This window comes from Chionomys nivalis, chromosome 8, assembly GCF_950005125.1.
Source record: "Chionomys nivalis chromosome 8, mChiNiv1.1, whole genome shotgun sequence".
Taxonomy (NCBI): domain Eukaryota; kingdom Metazoa; phylum Chordata; class Mammalia; order Rodentia; family Cricetidae; genus Chionomys; species Chionomys nivalis.
The window spans coordinates 29890369-29903130 of record NC_080093.1 but is presented as its reverse complement, the minus strand read 5'-3'; the positions used below and the strand labels follow the sequence as shown (position 1 = coordinate 29903130).

General features: G+C 44.1%; 1 protein-coding gene across 1 annotated transcript in view; it reads left to right on the top strand.

The window, feature by feature from the left end:
• Slc1a1 (solute carrier family 1 member 1) overlaps positions 1 to 12762 on the top strand; it is a 77472-nt gene that overhangs the window by 38017 nt on the left and 26693 nt on the right. The window contains exon 2 of the mRNA XM_057778813.1: positions 1435 to 1575. Coding sequence (XP_057634796.1) covers positions 1435 to 1575 — 141 coding nt within the window. The remainder of the gene's footprint in view (positions 1 to 1434; positions 1576 to 12762) is intronic.

The window sequence follows — 12762 nt, the reverse complement described above, 5'->3', positions numbered from 1 at the left end:
AAAACAAGAGGATTTCAAGATCAAAACCACCTGGAGTATATAGAGACTTGTCTAAAAACCAAACAGAAATTATTTTTTCATTAAAATTATAAAAGATGCATAAGCGGGTAAATTTATTATAAAAATTTATCTTTTAAAAGATTTATTTATTTACTTATGTGTGTGTGTTCACCACATGCATGCAGGTGTCTGAAGTGCTGAGATGAAGTCAGCTCCCTTGAATCTGAAGTTCCAGATGATTGTGAGACACTCCATGTGGGTACTAAGAACTGAACCTGCATCCTCTGTAAGGCCACAAGTGTTCTTAACCATTGAACCATTTCTCTAGTACCCATTTATTTTGTAAAAAGCACTTGTGAGAAAAATAGAACTATAAACAAACTACAAAATACGTAGCAGGTCTCTGCTGTGGATAAAGTAGAAGGTGGCCTGGAGGAAGAGTTATAGTGGGTTGCAAGATGACAGATTTGGGGGGTGAATGTATTTTAGTGTTAGAGCACTTACTGAGCATGCACAAAACCGTAGCACAAATTTTAGTTTGTCTTAATAATAAAAACCCTGAGTTGGATATTAAAGGGTGAAAGCTGAGAGATCAGAGAAGCAGAGTGGCCAGCCACTAGAGAGCTATCACCTCGACCAATGCTCAGATCGAAGGGGCGATCCTGACCCCAGACTGTGTCCTCTGACTGCACCTCAGACGTCATCTTCAGACTGCACTACTCCTCAAGCTGACAGAGCTCCTGTCTCCTCCAATCTTATATTCCTCTCTGCACCCAGCGTTGCTCCTGTCTCCACCTCCCTAGTGCTGAGATTAAAGGCGTGGGATCCCAAGTGGGGGAATCACCTTTGTGAGAACTCAGTTTCTGTTTTAGACAGACTCCATCTTGTGTAGCCCAAGGTAGCTTGAACTAACAGAGATCCCTCTGCCTCTGTCTTCTGAGTCCTGGGATTAAAGGCATGTGCCACCACTCTCTAGCCTCTAGTGGCTTAGCTCTACACTCTGATCTTCAGGCGATCTTTATTTGTTAAAACACAAACAAAATATCACTACATGAAACCTGGACTTGCTTTTAGGTACTACAGAGGGAAAAGGAGAGAGAGATGAAGAGAGGCAAGGAGAGCAAGGAGCTTCTGATGATGAATCTTTTCTTTCCCATAGTCGTCTTTGATGATGTGTCATTACAATAGAGAGACCGATGAGGAGGAAATCAAAGCAAAATCTTTCATGTGAAGGATGTATTTTTTTTTTATATTTTTAATGCATGTTTCCTATTCACTACCTTCTGGATTTTGCAACTCTAAACTTTATAGATTTGCAAGAGATGGTCTAAACAGCTTTTCTTGCCATTGAAATTTGCATTCTGTGGTACTTTCTCATCAAATTATATGCACGAGATCTAAAAGTGTTTTCTCTGTCTTCCCCATTTTCCTTAGGCATTGTCATAGGAGTCTTGGTTCGTGGACACAGTGAGCTCTCAAATCTGGATAAATTCTACTTTGCTTTTCCTGGAGAAATTCTAATGAGGATGCTGAAGCTTGTCATTTTGCCACTGATCGTATCCAGCATGATCACAGGTACTTTGTGTTCTCTGATTATTTAAGGAGCCCATGAGAACTTTGGCTGTTCTTTACTAAATATGGAAAAATAAAAATGCATTAGGTGCATCATACAGGCATGCATACAGATCACACACACAACACACACACACAGAGGAGAGAGAGAGAGAGAGAGAGAGAGAGAGAGAGAGAGAGAGAGAGAGAGAGAGAGAGAGAGCTCATTTGCAAAGCACATTCCCTTGACTTGAAGTGTAGTGGGATTCTTAAAATGGCATTGCTTCATTGTGTCGCTGCCCCTCTGGCACTGTTGATCCCAGCTCAACCCTTCATTTGTTCAGCATGTGATGTCTTGTGAGCAAGATGCCATTTTTAAACATATTATGTATAAAATTCTATTTAGGGCACAGAATGGGGAAATGCATATTTGGCCATGGAAATGTCAGCTTATGTCCCCAGGAAAAACGCAGTTGTCAATTTCGATCATATTTTCAGTAGCTGGCTCCTTTGGTTCCCAGCTTCAGCTCTCTGGCCCACTAACTTCTGGACAGATGTCCTGAGGGTGCCTCTCCTCCTGGCTCGTCACCCACTCCCTCAGCACTAGCTCTATGTACCTGCCCTGCAAGCCTGCCGTGGTGTCAGCAGCCAAGAGCTATGGAAAAGGTTTAATTAGAGTTTGCATCCTAGTCTAAAAGGCTAGTATTTTTAAATCTGCACTTACAACACAGATGGATTTGGACGTGTATTTCTCTTTGGGGTCATTATGGCCAAATGAGGCATGGCAGAGTTCCTTCAAACTGCACCACGCATTCTTATGTACAGATTGACATATTTTTTTAATGACGTTTATCTGGAGTTGGTACGCTGCTGTGCACCTTCTGTGCTTCTTCCACTGACTTTCATTCTGGCGCTTGATAAAACGTGACACGGTTTCTCTCACTAGTGTTGTGGGCTCGAAAACGCAAGGCTTTATGTAACTATGCAGTTAGGAGCCTTGACGTGTCCTCCTTCCGGAACTCTCTTCCCAGTGTCATGGCAAAGGCTCAGTCTGTGGAGTCTGAGGTGGCAGTGAGAGCGTCAGCATTGACGTCATTCCCTATGTTCTCTGAAAAGCTGTCACGTTTGCCGATTCCCAGGTGCCAAAGTCCAGGCAGACCAGAGCTCCATGGGATCATTTTTCTTTAGTGACCTTGCTGTTCTTGGCTTATTAGAAACCTAAAGAGAACATTTAATTACTTTGACTTATGGGTTTAGCTATGCTTAAAAATTCCCAGTTTCTTTCAAGCCTAGTAGCCAGAGGGGTCGGGGTGGGGGAAACAGAAGATCCATTATTCGTCTCATAAAATGTTTGCTTATTTAAATTATTGAAAGCATTTGAAGTTTGGAAGATTTCTTATAAATACCAGATTTCTAGCATTAAAAAAAAATCAAATCTGCAAACAGGGCCCATGTTTCCCCATATCAATAGTGTCCCGGAACAAGAGACAACTGTTTGATTTAGTGGGTACAAATGCATTTGAGAACACCAAAGTCACCAACCACCATTCCATATTCCGTACTCTCTCATTGCCTGTCTGGCTCCTATGAGCATTGCATGTGTAACTTAGAATTTTCTCCATGCTGAAGATCCTTAAATCAGTTCTTGTACTCTTTTAGACGATATGAAGTCTTGGGCTTCTCTCTCAAGAAAAATATTCACAGGCTGGAGGGATGGCTCAGAGGTTAAGAGCATTGGCTTCCCTTCCATAGGTCCTGAGTTCAATTCCCAGCAGTCACATGGTGGCTCACAACCTGTAGTGCGATCTGATGCCATCTTCTGGTGTGCATCCATCCATGCAGACAGAGCACTTGTATACATAAAACAAACACATAAATCTTCTTTAAAAAGAAAAATATCCACATTTGTACATATAGAGAATATTTTGCATGTATCTATACAAGGCTTATAAGCTATGTAATGTATAACATGGTTTGATTAAAAAACAAACAAACAAACAAACCCAACCCAGAATAGACCAGAATTCATATCGAAAGCCAAAGTTTAGAAGAAAGGGTAAAAAATATGTGTATGAATATACTACTTCTATAATGGTGTGTGTTTGGACAGTATCGTTCTCGGCAGTAAATAACTCTTCCAGATTCGCAGGCTGGAGGTTTTCGTGTGTAGCTTGACCTTGCAAATTATGTAAGGAAATAATTTACAGCTCTCAGATTCCATCGGTAGCCCAGCTCCTCTATCCCAACAGTAGCCAACAGCTCTTCATTTCCCTTTTGCCAATTTCTGGGAGCCAAAGCCAACACATACCTTATTCTTTTGATATAAAACAATGAAAGGTCAAAGGTTTGAGAGACGTGAGGAGAAGCAGGCTGGGAGGGCAATGTCACATGTGTGTGTCTAATCGTCAGGTTAGGCGGGGAGAGTCGGCAGGAGTGTGGGGAAGAGGACTCATTTATACCTTTTTTATTACCATGTCAACTTAGAAGCACGCTAGAAGGGAACACGTTCTGATATTTCCAGCTAGTAATTACTGACAGGTTTTATCCTAAAGGAGTATATTCCTAAAGACCCATTCCAAGACTCAGGTATAGTCTTTCACAATGATGCTAAACAGTGTGAATGTGTGTTACACATATGAGTTAGCATGTTGCAACTGCTAAAGGCCGGCTTGCATACATAACAAATGGCCCATGAGAACGTTCCCAGTATAGCTCAGAACAAAAGAAAGAAGCAAATTATACAATACAAAAGACACTGTGGTCATCTGGACTTTATTATATAGTATTTGCATTTTTAAAAGCTAACCCAAATCTGGAAGATTAACAGCCTTTCAATGAGAATAGAAATAAAATATGATCCATTTTGCTTTCTTCACATTTTGGAGGTGGACACGTGTTATTTTTGTTGTGGAGTTTCTTTGTCTCGTTTCATATTTTCTTTTGTTTAAGAAGGAAGTGGAAGAGTGGATGAGTTCTTCTCTATGTACTTCAAACTGCGTCTACTTTTCTCCTGCCTCCTTCCCTTCCCCAGCTGCTTTCCCTGCCAAAGCAATGCCACTTTTACCCTGGCATGCTAGTCCTTCTCCAAGCCCTACACTCATCTTTGCCCCAGAGATAGGGCGATCCCATTACAAAAGCCTTCCCCTAGGTCAATAGCCTTAGTCCATTCCTGGAGGGGTAGGATGGGGGTAGGGGCATGGGAGTGGGGACTACAACAGAAGAAAGTGTCAGCGAAGCTGCAGGTTGGGGGCAGGGTTTAACCAGTTCTCTGGGAACAGGTAGAAGCAGAAGAACTGCTAAGACTCAGACCCAAGAACAATAGAGTGAGCTCCTGTAGAAAAAACAAAAACAGCAACCAAGCTAATCTGTCATCAAAGCCTCCTGTGGGATAAAACTGCATATTTTATAGCTGTATTTTTTCCTTTGTTTTTGTTTTCAAGGCAGGATTTCTCTGTAACTTTGGAACCAGTCCTGGAACTAGCTCTTGTAGAACAGGCTGGCCTTGAACTCACAAAGATCCACCTGCCTCTGCCTCCTGAGTGCTGGGATTAAAGGTCTGTGCCACACTGCCTGGCTATAGCTGTTTGTTTGTTTGTTTTTTAACACCAGATATCCTTTGTGACATGTGATTAGGAAATCATGTTTATCTGGAAAATTTGAATTTAGACTTGATGGAAAATGGTGTAGGGTGATGTTGTAAGAGCCCGTTTGTTTGTTTCCTGGACACCCAGACTCCCAAAATAATCACACAGAAATCATATTATTTGCAATACTGTTTTCCCAATAGCCTAAGCGTATTTCTGGCTAACTCATATCTTAAATTATCCCATCTCTATTAATTTGTGTATTGCTATGAGGCTGTGGCTTACCGGGTAACGCCACGGCCTTGTCTGGTGGGGCCCCCCATTAGGGCTCACTCATCCAGTGGGTCGGCTTGCTGAACACTAGTTGTCACCTGCTGTATACCCCCATAGCCCTCTGCAGGAGGGGGCATGGTATAGTGGCAGCATTTCCAGAGACAGGGGTCATAGAAAGCCAGAATTCTCACCATGATTTACATCCTGAAGCAAAAGTACCTTCCTACCATGATAGAGATGTGTGTGTATGCCCTTTGAAAGTTTTGGTTTCTAAGCTAAGTTCTATCAAACCTCTAGAGAAATCATGGGCAGGGAGGGGAATGATGGAGCTGCCTGAGAAGTGCGGCTCTGTGAAAACCCAGGAATAGGTCTCTACGACTCATGAGCTTTTATTTGGGTCACATTTCTTCAGTCTGATGGCTGGAGCCTCCCACCACCAGCACAAGAAAAGATCAGCCCTTCTCATCCCATTCCAAGATTCCAAGGCACATCTTCCTGGCAGCTCTTAGCTGCCACCTAGGTAAGCTGTGCTCCCTAAGGCACAGCTGTGCCCCCTGCTGTCTGTTGTGGCTGCCATCCAGTCTCTGTCCTGACAAGGTTCCTCTTCACTCCTCCATCTAATCAAGGGGCTCAGCAATTCTCCACAGAGTGGATGAGGACCGAGTGTTGCCAAGGACTTAGGCATAATCAAACGCAGCTAAGACACCAACATTCAGTCTCCCAGAAAGGGCTCTTCAGGGTCTGTGCTCCTCAGCAGGGCTCCCCTCTTCTTAGCCACTTTGCTTTGAAGATGGTAGAGAAGCATCTTCCTCCACACCAGAGTGTTCCAACATGGTTCACCTCAGGCCCAACACCTGATTCTAATGAGGAAAGGCTCCATCACCACCCAGACTTAGTGTCCCAGGAAGTGCGTCCTCTGTAACATGTGCCATTGGAGACAATCCACCTTAGAGAAAACCTCCTTTGCTGTCTTGAAGGGTTGGTCTTTGCTTTTAAAGCCCACCGAAGTACTTAACCCTGGTACCTGTCGGGTTGTTGGATCTCCACCAAGCCAGTAGATCCTGGAAAATGTCCAGGTCAGGGTGAATCAGATCGATGTTGGCTTCAGTGTGTATTTCTTCCCCAGATCAGGAAGAAGCTCCTGTTTAACTGTTTCCTGCAAATGCCTACAGCATACAAGGGTGTGCGGAGCAAGTCAGGAAATGTCCCTTGTGAATGGCTCAGGGCATTCCAAGTTTATGCCAAGCTGAGAAAACACCCTTCTTTTGCTCCTTGTCTCTCCGAGGCCAAGTATGTGAATACCAGAACTGAGTCCATTTCCTGAGCAGGACACATCACCAAACACTAGGTATCAGTACAAACTCTGACCTCCATTTATCAAAAACAACAGTGCCAAGATAGCGCTGGTTGAATGATTGGGCGTGTATCTGCAGAGATTCTCCAAGGTATTCTGACTTTGCATTCAGAAGATTAGAATATTGCCACAGATTAGAAAGTGATTGCTACTCTAACTCCTACATTAGGGTTGCAAAATGTTTCAGGTTTGCCTTACACCATAAAAGGAAACCTCTGTTTTCCTCTTACTTCTTAACCAAGAAAAACTGAGGCCTTACATGGCCTTATGGTTTTAAGGCAGGTGTGGTAACTCAAGCCTGTAATCCTAGCATGTGGGAGGTGGAGACAGGAGGATCAGAAATTTAAGGCCAGCCTTGGCTGCATAGTGACATGGTGAGTTTGAACCTAATTCGAGCTACATAAGACCCTGCATAGAAAAAAAAATTAATCAATGTCTTCAGAAGGTGCTGTAGAATGTAGAGTGGAGAGGAACAAAATGAAGTGTTTTGAAGCATCAGAAGTGTCTCCCTTTTTACATTGAGTCTTGCACGACTCATCAGGTTATCTTGACTGATGAACACATTCTTATATATAAGCTTTACTATTTAAAAAAAACATTGAAATTAAACAAGCATCACACACCAAACTAAAGCAGATTCAAAGTCTACATTCTTTTAAGGCTATCCATATTCATTTACTCATGGTCTTCTGTATGCCGAAAACAGTCCCATACCCAGCAAAAAAGAGCCATGCTGTGCACCTCGCTCAGACAGGATCATTCAGTTTTATTAATAAATGCTTGTTAACCACAACTACATGAAAACTAACAGGAAAATAAACACACTTCTAAGAGGGGGAATTCCAGCCACCCACCTGTCCATGGAACTAAGATGGGTATTCTCATCTGGACAGGAAGACTTGAAGATGCGTGTATCACTTAATTGCACAACTTGGTATCTGCTGGAAGTCACCTGTTTGTAAACACAGGTGGCTGACAGCTTGCATGTGAATATCAGAAAGAAAGCAAGCATGGTTCTCCTGAAACTTCAGGAGTTTATTATTCCACTCAGTTTTTTTTTTTAAATGAAAGTACCATTTCAAGATGGTTTAGAGACTGAGAGCCCTGTGTTTAAGAAGGCAAAGATGTGGCATCTAGAACCAGCGGGCTCATCCTGCATTTTAAGTGCACCCTTTCCTTCTCCAAGCCTTGTTTGGGAATTGGAAATGAGGTGGGGTATCTTTATGAAGATAACTTAGGCATCTTCTGGAGACCCTCAGGGACATAGCTCTGAAGCTGGCAGATGGACTATATTAACTTGGTTCTATAATGCTCGTCACCCAAAGGAACTGCAGAAGCAGTAGCCTTCCCATGAATGTGCTGTCTGCACAGAAACAGAATGAAAAATGACCCCAATTCAGCCTCTTCCAAAGACACGGAGTCCCAGAGTATCAACCACGAGTGGGCATGCCTTCTGCTAGAACTGGTGCCAGGAGGTTCCGCTTGACTGTAAGAAACTCTCCCTCACCCCAAGGGCGGGTGTAGAGATTTTAATGACTCTCCAGTACTCTAAAAGTATAGGTCCTAGGAGATCATTAATTCACTCCATCTTCAGTGAGCCAGGCTCTGTGGTATATCCACAATTTATAAAGTTAAGGCCTAGCCTAATGAAAAAGAGAATATTGCAATGTTTTGTGGGAATAAGGCAACATAAGAAGGAATTTTGAGGGAAGGATAGAAATCAAAAGAGAAAAGGGAAGGGAATTCAATACAGAAGGGAATGGAAGAAGCCAAAGCATCTCAGTTCAGAAGTAAGACTTCAACCAACCAGAGTTCTAGAAACTTGGGATGGGGGGGGGGGTAAGATGGGAGGATGCACCTAAGACTTCATACAACTCACCAAGGGCTCCGACAAGCCTGCACACTCAGGAAGAGAATTACACAATGACATTCACCTGGGTCATTCTTTGCAAATGGATACCTTAAAAACACTCCTCATGGAGAAGAACCTATCACAACTAAACAGGAGAGCCAGACCTGGGAGCCACGCCGCCTGACTCTCAACACTGATTCTGCCATTCACAGTGAACCCCAGATACATCACCGGTACTCAACTATAAAAACTGTCTCTTAGTGCTTTTTGTCAGCTGTCAGAGGTTTCCAGAAGGTCTCTCTGAATTGGCACCAGAAGTTGCAATGGTTGATTTCAGAATTCAGTTAAACACGTGTGAAGGGGTGAAAGCTGTCATTCAAGAAACACAGCCAATATTAAAAGACTCTGTCCACAGCCTGTGACATTCACCAGTTCTGCCTAGAAGCTTCAGCTACCAATTGTGTAGAATTGGGATCTACACAGGAGGACAAATACAGTTGTGTTATGAAACAAAAATCATCTCCCTGAGCCCTGTGCTAACTGTGGCTGTGAAAACATTCGTGTGGACATTGGGAGAGAGCAGTTGAGTTGCTCAGATCCCCTAGAGCAGTGGTTCTCAACCTTCCTAACGCTGCGACCCTTTAATATAGTTCCTCGTGTTGTGGTGACCCCAGCCATAAAGTTATTTTCATTGCTATTTCATAACTCCAATTTTGCTATGGTTATGAATTATAATGCAGATATCTATTTTCCAATGGTCTTAGGCAACTTGTTCAATCAGTCCCCAAAGGGGTCGTGACCCACAGGTTAAGAACCAATGCTTTATACTGTATTGAATGCATTCATTGAATAACAAGCCTTGCAAAGAGCTTGTGGAATCTTCTGAACAACTGACCCCAAACACCAATGGCTCCAACATTCTGTGATACAGGAAAAACCCAAACAGCTAAAGAACCGTGCACATGCATGCATGCACTGCAGTCAGTGGGGGGTGTCATAGGGGTGTGCACACCTGTGCATATGGGGAGCCCCCAGGTCAATGTCTTCCTCTATCATTCTTCTACATTTGTTTTTGGAAACAGAGTCTGCTACTGAACCAGGAACTTGCCATTTTATCTAGGCTGGCTGGCTAGCACGCTCCCTGGGCCCCCAGTCTTCCCCTCATGGTGCTGGGCTGAAAACTGCTACCACCACTCCCAGCTTTTCTTGTAGGTACTGAGGATCCAAACCCCAATCCTCGTGCTTGGATAGCAAGCCCTTTAGCCACTGAGCCATCTCCCCAGCCCCACTCACTGTTTCTTCATCGACTTTGAGGCAAAACCTGGACCAGATGACAGCGACTACAACGTTACTCTTCTATAATCTACCTGAGGACGAGTTTATTTTGCTAACCTCACAGAGAAGTGTAGACTTGTGATACAGCCCTTTTTAAAGGGAGCTCTACAATAGTTTGAGTGTCTTTAAGAAACACATATGCCACAGGTGAAGCATGCAGACAGAAGAATACATTCTGCAGGTTCCCTCTGCCTTTGCCATTCCAGAAGTATTCATCCTGACAGCTGAGATTTCCAGTACCCTAGATTAACACAATGAGATTATGCCCCGCCTTGTTTTTCCCCTGGAGAATGAAAAGAAAACATTTCACAGTTTTAAAAATGGTAACATGTTTGTTTACTCCTTGTTGCAACCCTAAGAAGTAGTCAAGTGGGCGGGGTCTTGTCTCCATCTGTAGAGATAAGGAAACCAGAGGTTGGAACAAGATTAAGCCACTTTCCCGGAGATCACATAAATCACAGGGTAGAACCTGGGACAGAACATTCTACTTCCCAGAAGGCTGGGGTAGACAGCCACACATGAATATGCTAAATAGTGTGTGTGTGTGAGAGAGAGAGAGGGGCGGGGGACTATGAGGCTTACAGTCTAGTGAAATTAAAGTGATACTTTGTGTTTTAATAAATAAAGCTTGCCTGAAAATCAGACTGCAAAGCAGCCACACTAGTCAGCCACACAGGTCAGGCAGGCAGTGGTGGCACACACCTTTAATCCCAGTGGCCACACTAGTTAGCCAAAGAGGCCGAGCTCTAGAGGGGAATATAAGGCCAGATGAGACAGGAACTCGCCCTCTTTCAGTCTGAAGGTTTTGTAGAGGCAAAAGCTCTCTAGTGACTTGGCTACTTTGCTTCTCTGGTCTTTCAGCTTGAACCCTAGTATCTTAGTTTTTACTATTTGTGCCGCAGCAAATGTTAATCAGTTCACTGATTCTTATTTATAAGCGGAACACATGGCCCCCTGGTGCTCAGACAACTGTCCCAAGGAAAGGACTTAAAAGCCAGATGAGGAGTGGGGAATAACAGCTGGAGAGGAAGGGCTTTGAGGAGGAGCTTGGTCCAACAGAGAAGAGGGCTGGGTGATGTGCTGTGTCCAGCAGGTACACATGCAGGCTGGAGAGATGTCCGTGGGGTCTCATCCCCCAGCGTAAGGCTTTATTATTTTATCCTCAGTGCCCCTGGAGGATTACACTGGAGTGTGAAATTTTTGCCGCTTTAAAAGCTTTACTGAATGGCTGTGCACAGTGAAGGATGGGGGAGGGGAAATGGATAGGAGGATGTTTATCAAGTGTGCTCTGTTGCTCAGGGACACACATCACTGACCACCGATGCCATAGGTGTAGACAGCAGCTCTGATCTTCACAGGCTGTGCAAGCTGAGGTTGTTCAGCTTGCTCCTTGCAACCAACCTGAAGGAGATGCGCAGGCTTTTAAAGATGACCGTGTCCATGAGTAAATCGAGTTTGGGAATAAAACCCAGGCTTCTTTTTCTCTTTGCGCAACTGACTTCTCTGCTGGTGACAAAGCTGGAGTCACCCATGCGGTGGTTTAACTCCTGTGTCACCCTGAGCTTGGATGTTATGTCCACTCAGATCTCCGGAGCCCTAGCAAACGCCTGACTCCAGTGTCAGAGTTCGTCTTGACACCTTGACTGGAAGGTACAGAGATTGTCACGAAAACTTCATGCTCGAGTGGGCGGAAGCTTCATCAAAGAGCGCTCTGAGGCATCTCTGGCTCTCGGATATTTATTTTTAAAGTCTGCTATTGTTTAGCCCGCCCTGCTTCCTTTGTAGTGTTGTTATAAAAAGTGCAGATGATTATCCCGCTGGCCCAGCGCCAGCATCCCCGCTCACTCCTCAGAGCCTCCTCCCGTGGGAAATAAAGAGCCAGCAGGTGCCATGAATGTCTAAGGACAACCCTGAGCTCTCTCCCTGTTTCCAGGCCACAGCCCCGCCTCAAAAGTGTCCCAGGTTATGAATGGCGGTCTTGCTCTAGGCATTTTCCATCTGATTCCATCATGTCTGCCCTGGTCTCCTCTGCCTGGTGACACCTCATGCTCCTGAGAGGACCCTGCTCCAGGACTTCATGAAGTATCTCATTATTAAGTAGTATGGAGAACTTTCTAACGTGCCACAGATCTAGCTAGCCTGTCTAAACAATAATCAATAAATAAATTTCATGGAAGTGAGAATTATAAAATAAATGTCTCAACTCTGAGGAAGTGGGTGCACAGTAAAGAAAAAAAAGTCGAGGCACCAAGCAGTGGTGGCACCTGCCTTTAATCTCAGCACTCGGGAGGTAGAGGTAAGTAGATCTCTGTGAGTTCAAAGCCAGCCTGGGCTACAGAGCAAGTTCCAGGACAACTAGGGCTACCCTGTCTTGAAACACAAAGAAACAAACAAATAACTTGAGGGACACTGAGAAGTTAAACATGTTCCTTCGTGGACTTCTTTTTTGGTGACAAGTATTCTCATTGGCCGCTCTGGGAAATGCACCAAGCCACCATGTGTAGGAGCTTTCTGAGGAGTATGCCTCCTTCGCTCTGCTCAGCTGACACAGTGGACTTGTAGTAGCTAGGGGATAACCTATAAAAGTGTCTCTTCCTGTCACATGGAAAGCCTGGAGTACAGACATTCAGAGTACTTTACTTACTGCACTGATCTAGCGAAGAATAAGGCTCAGGACTGGAAGGAGCAGGGGACCGCATGCAAGAGAATGCAACTTACCGTGTAATCCTCTCTCCTGCCTCTGTGATGAGAAGGAGGAGAGAGTTCAAGGAGTTTCCTTAATGGCGTTGAGTCTAAGTGTGTTCCCTTGACAT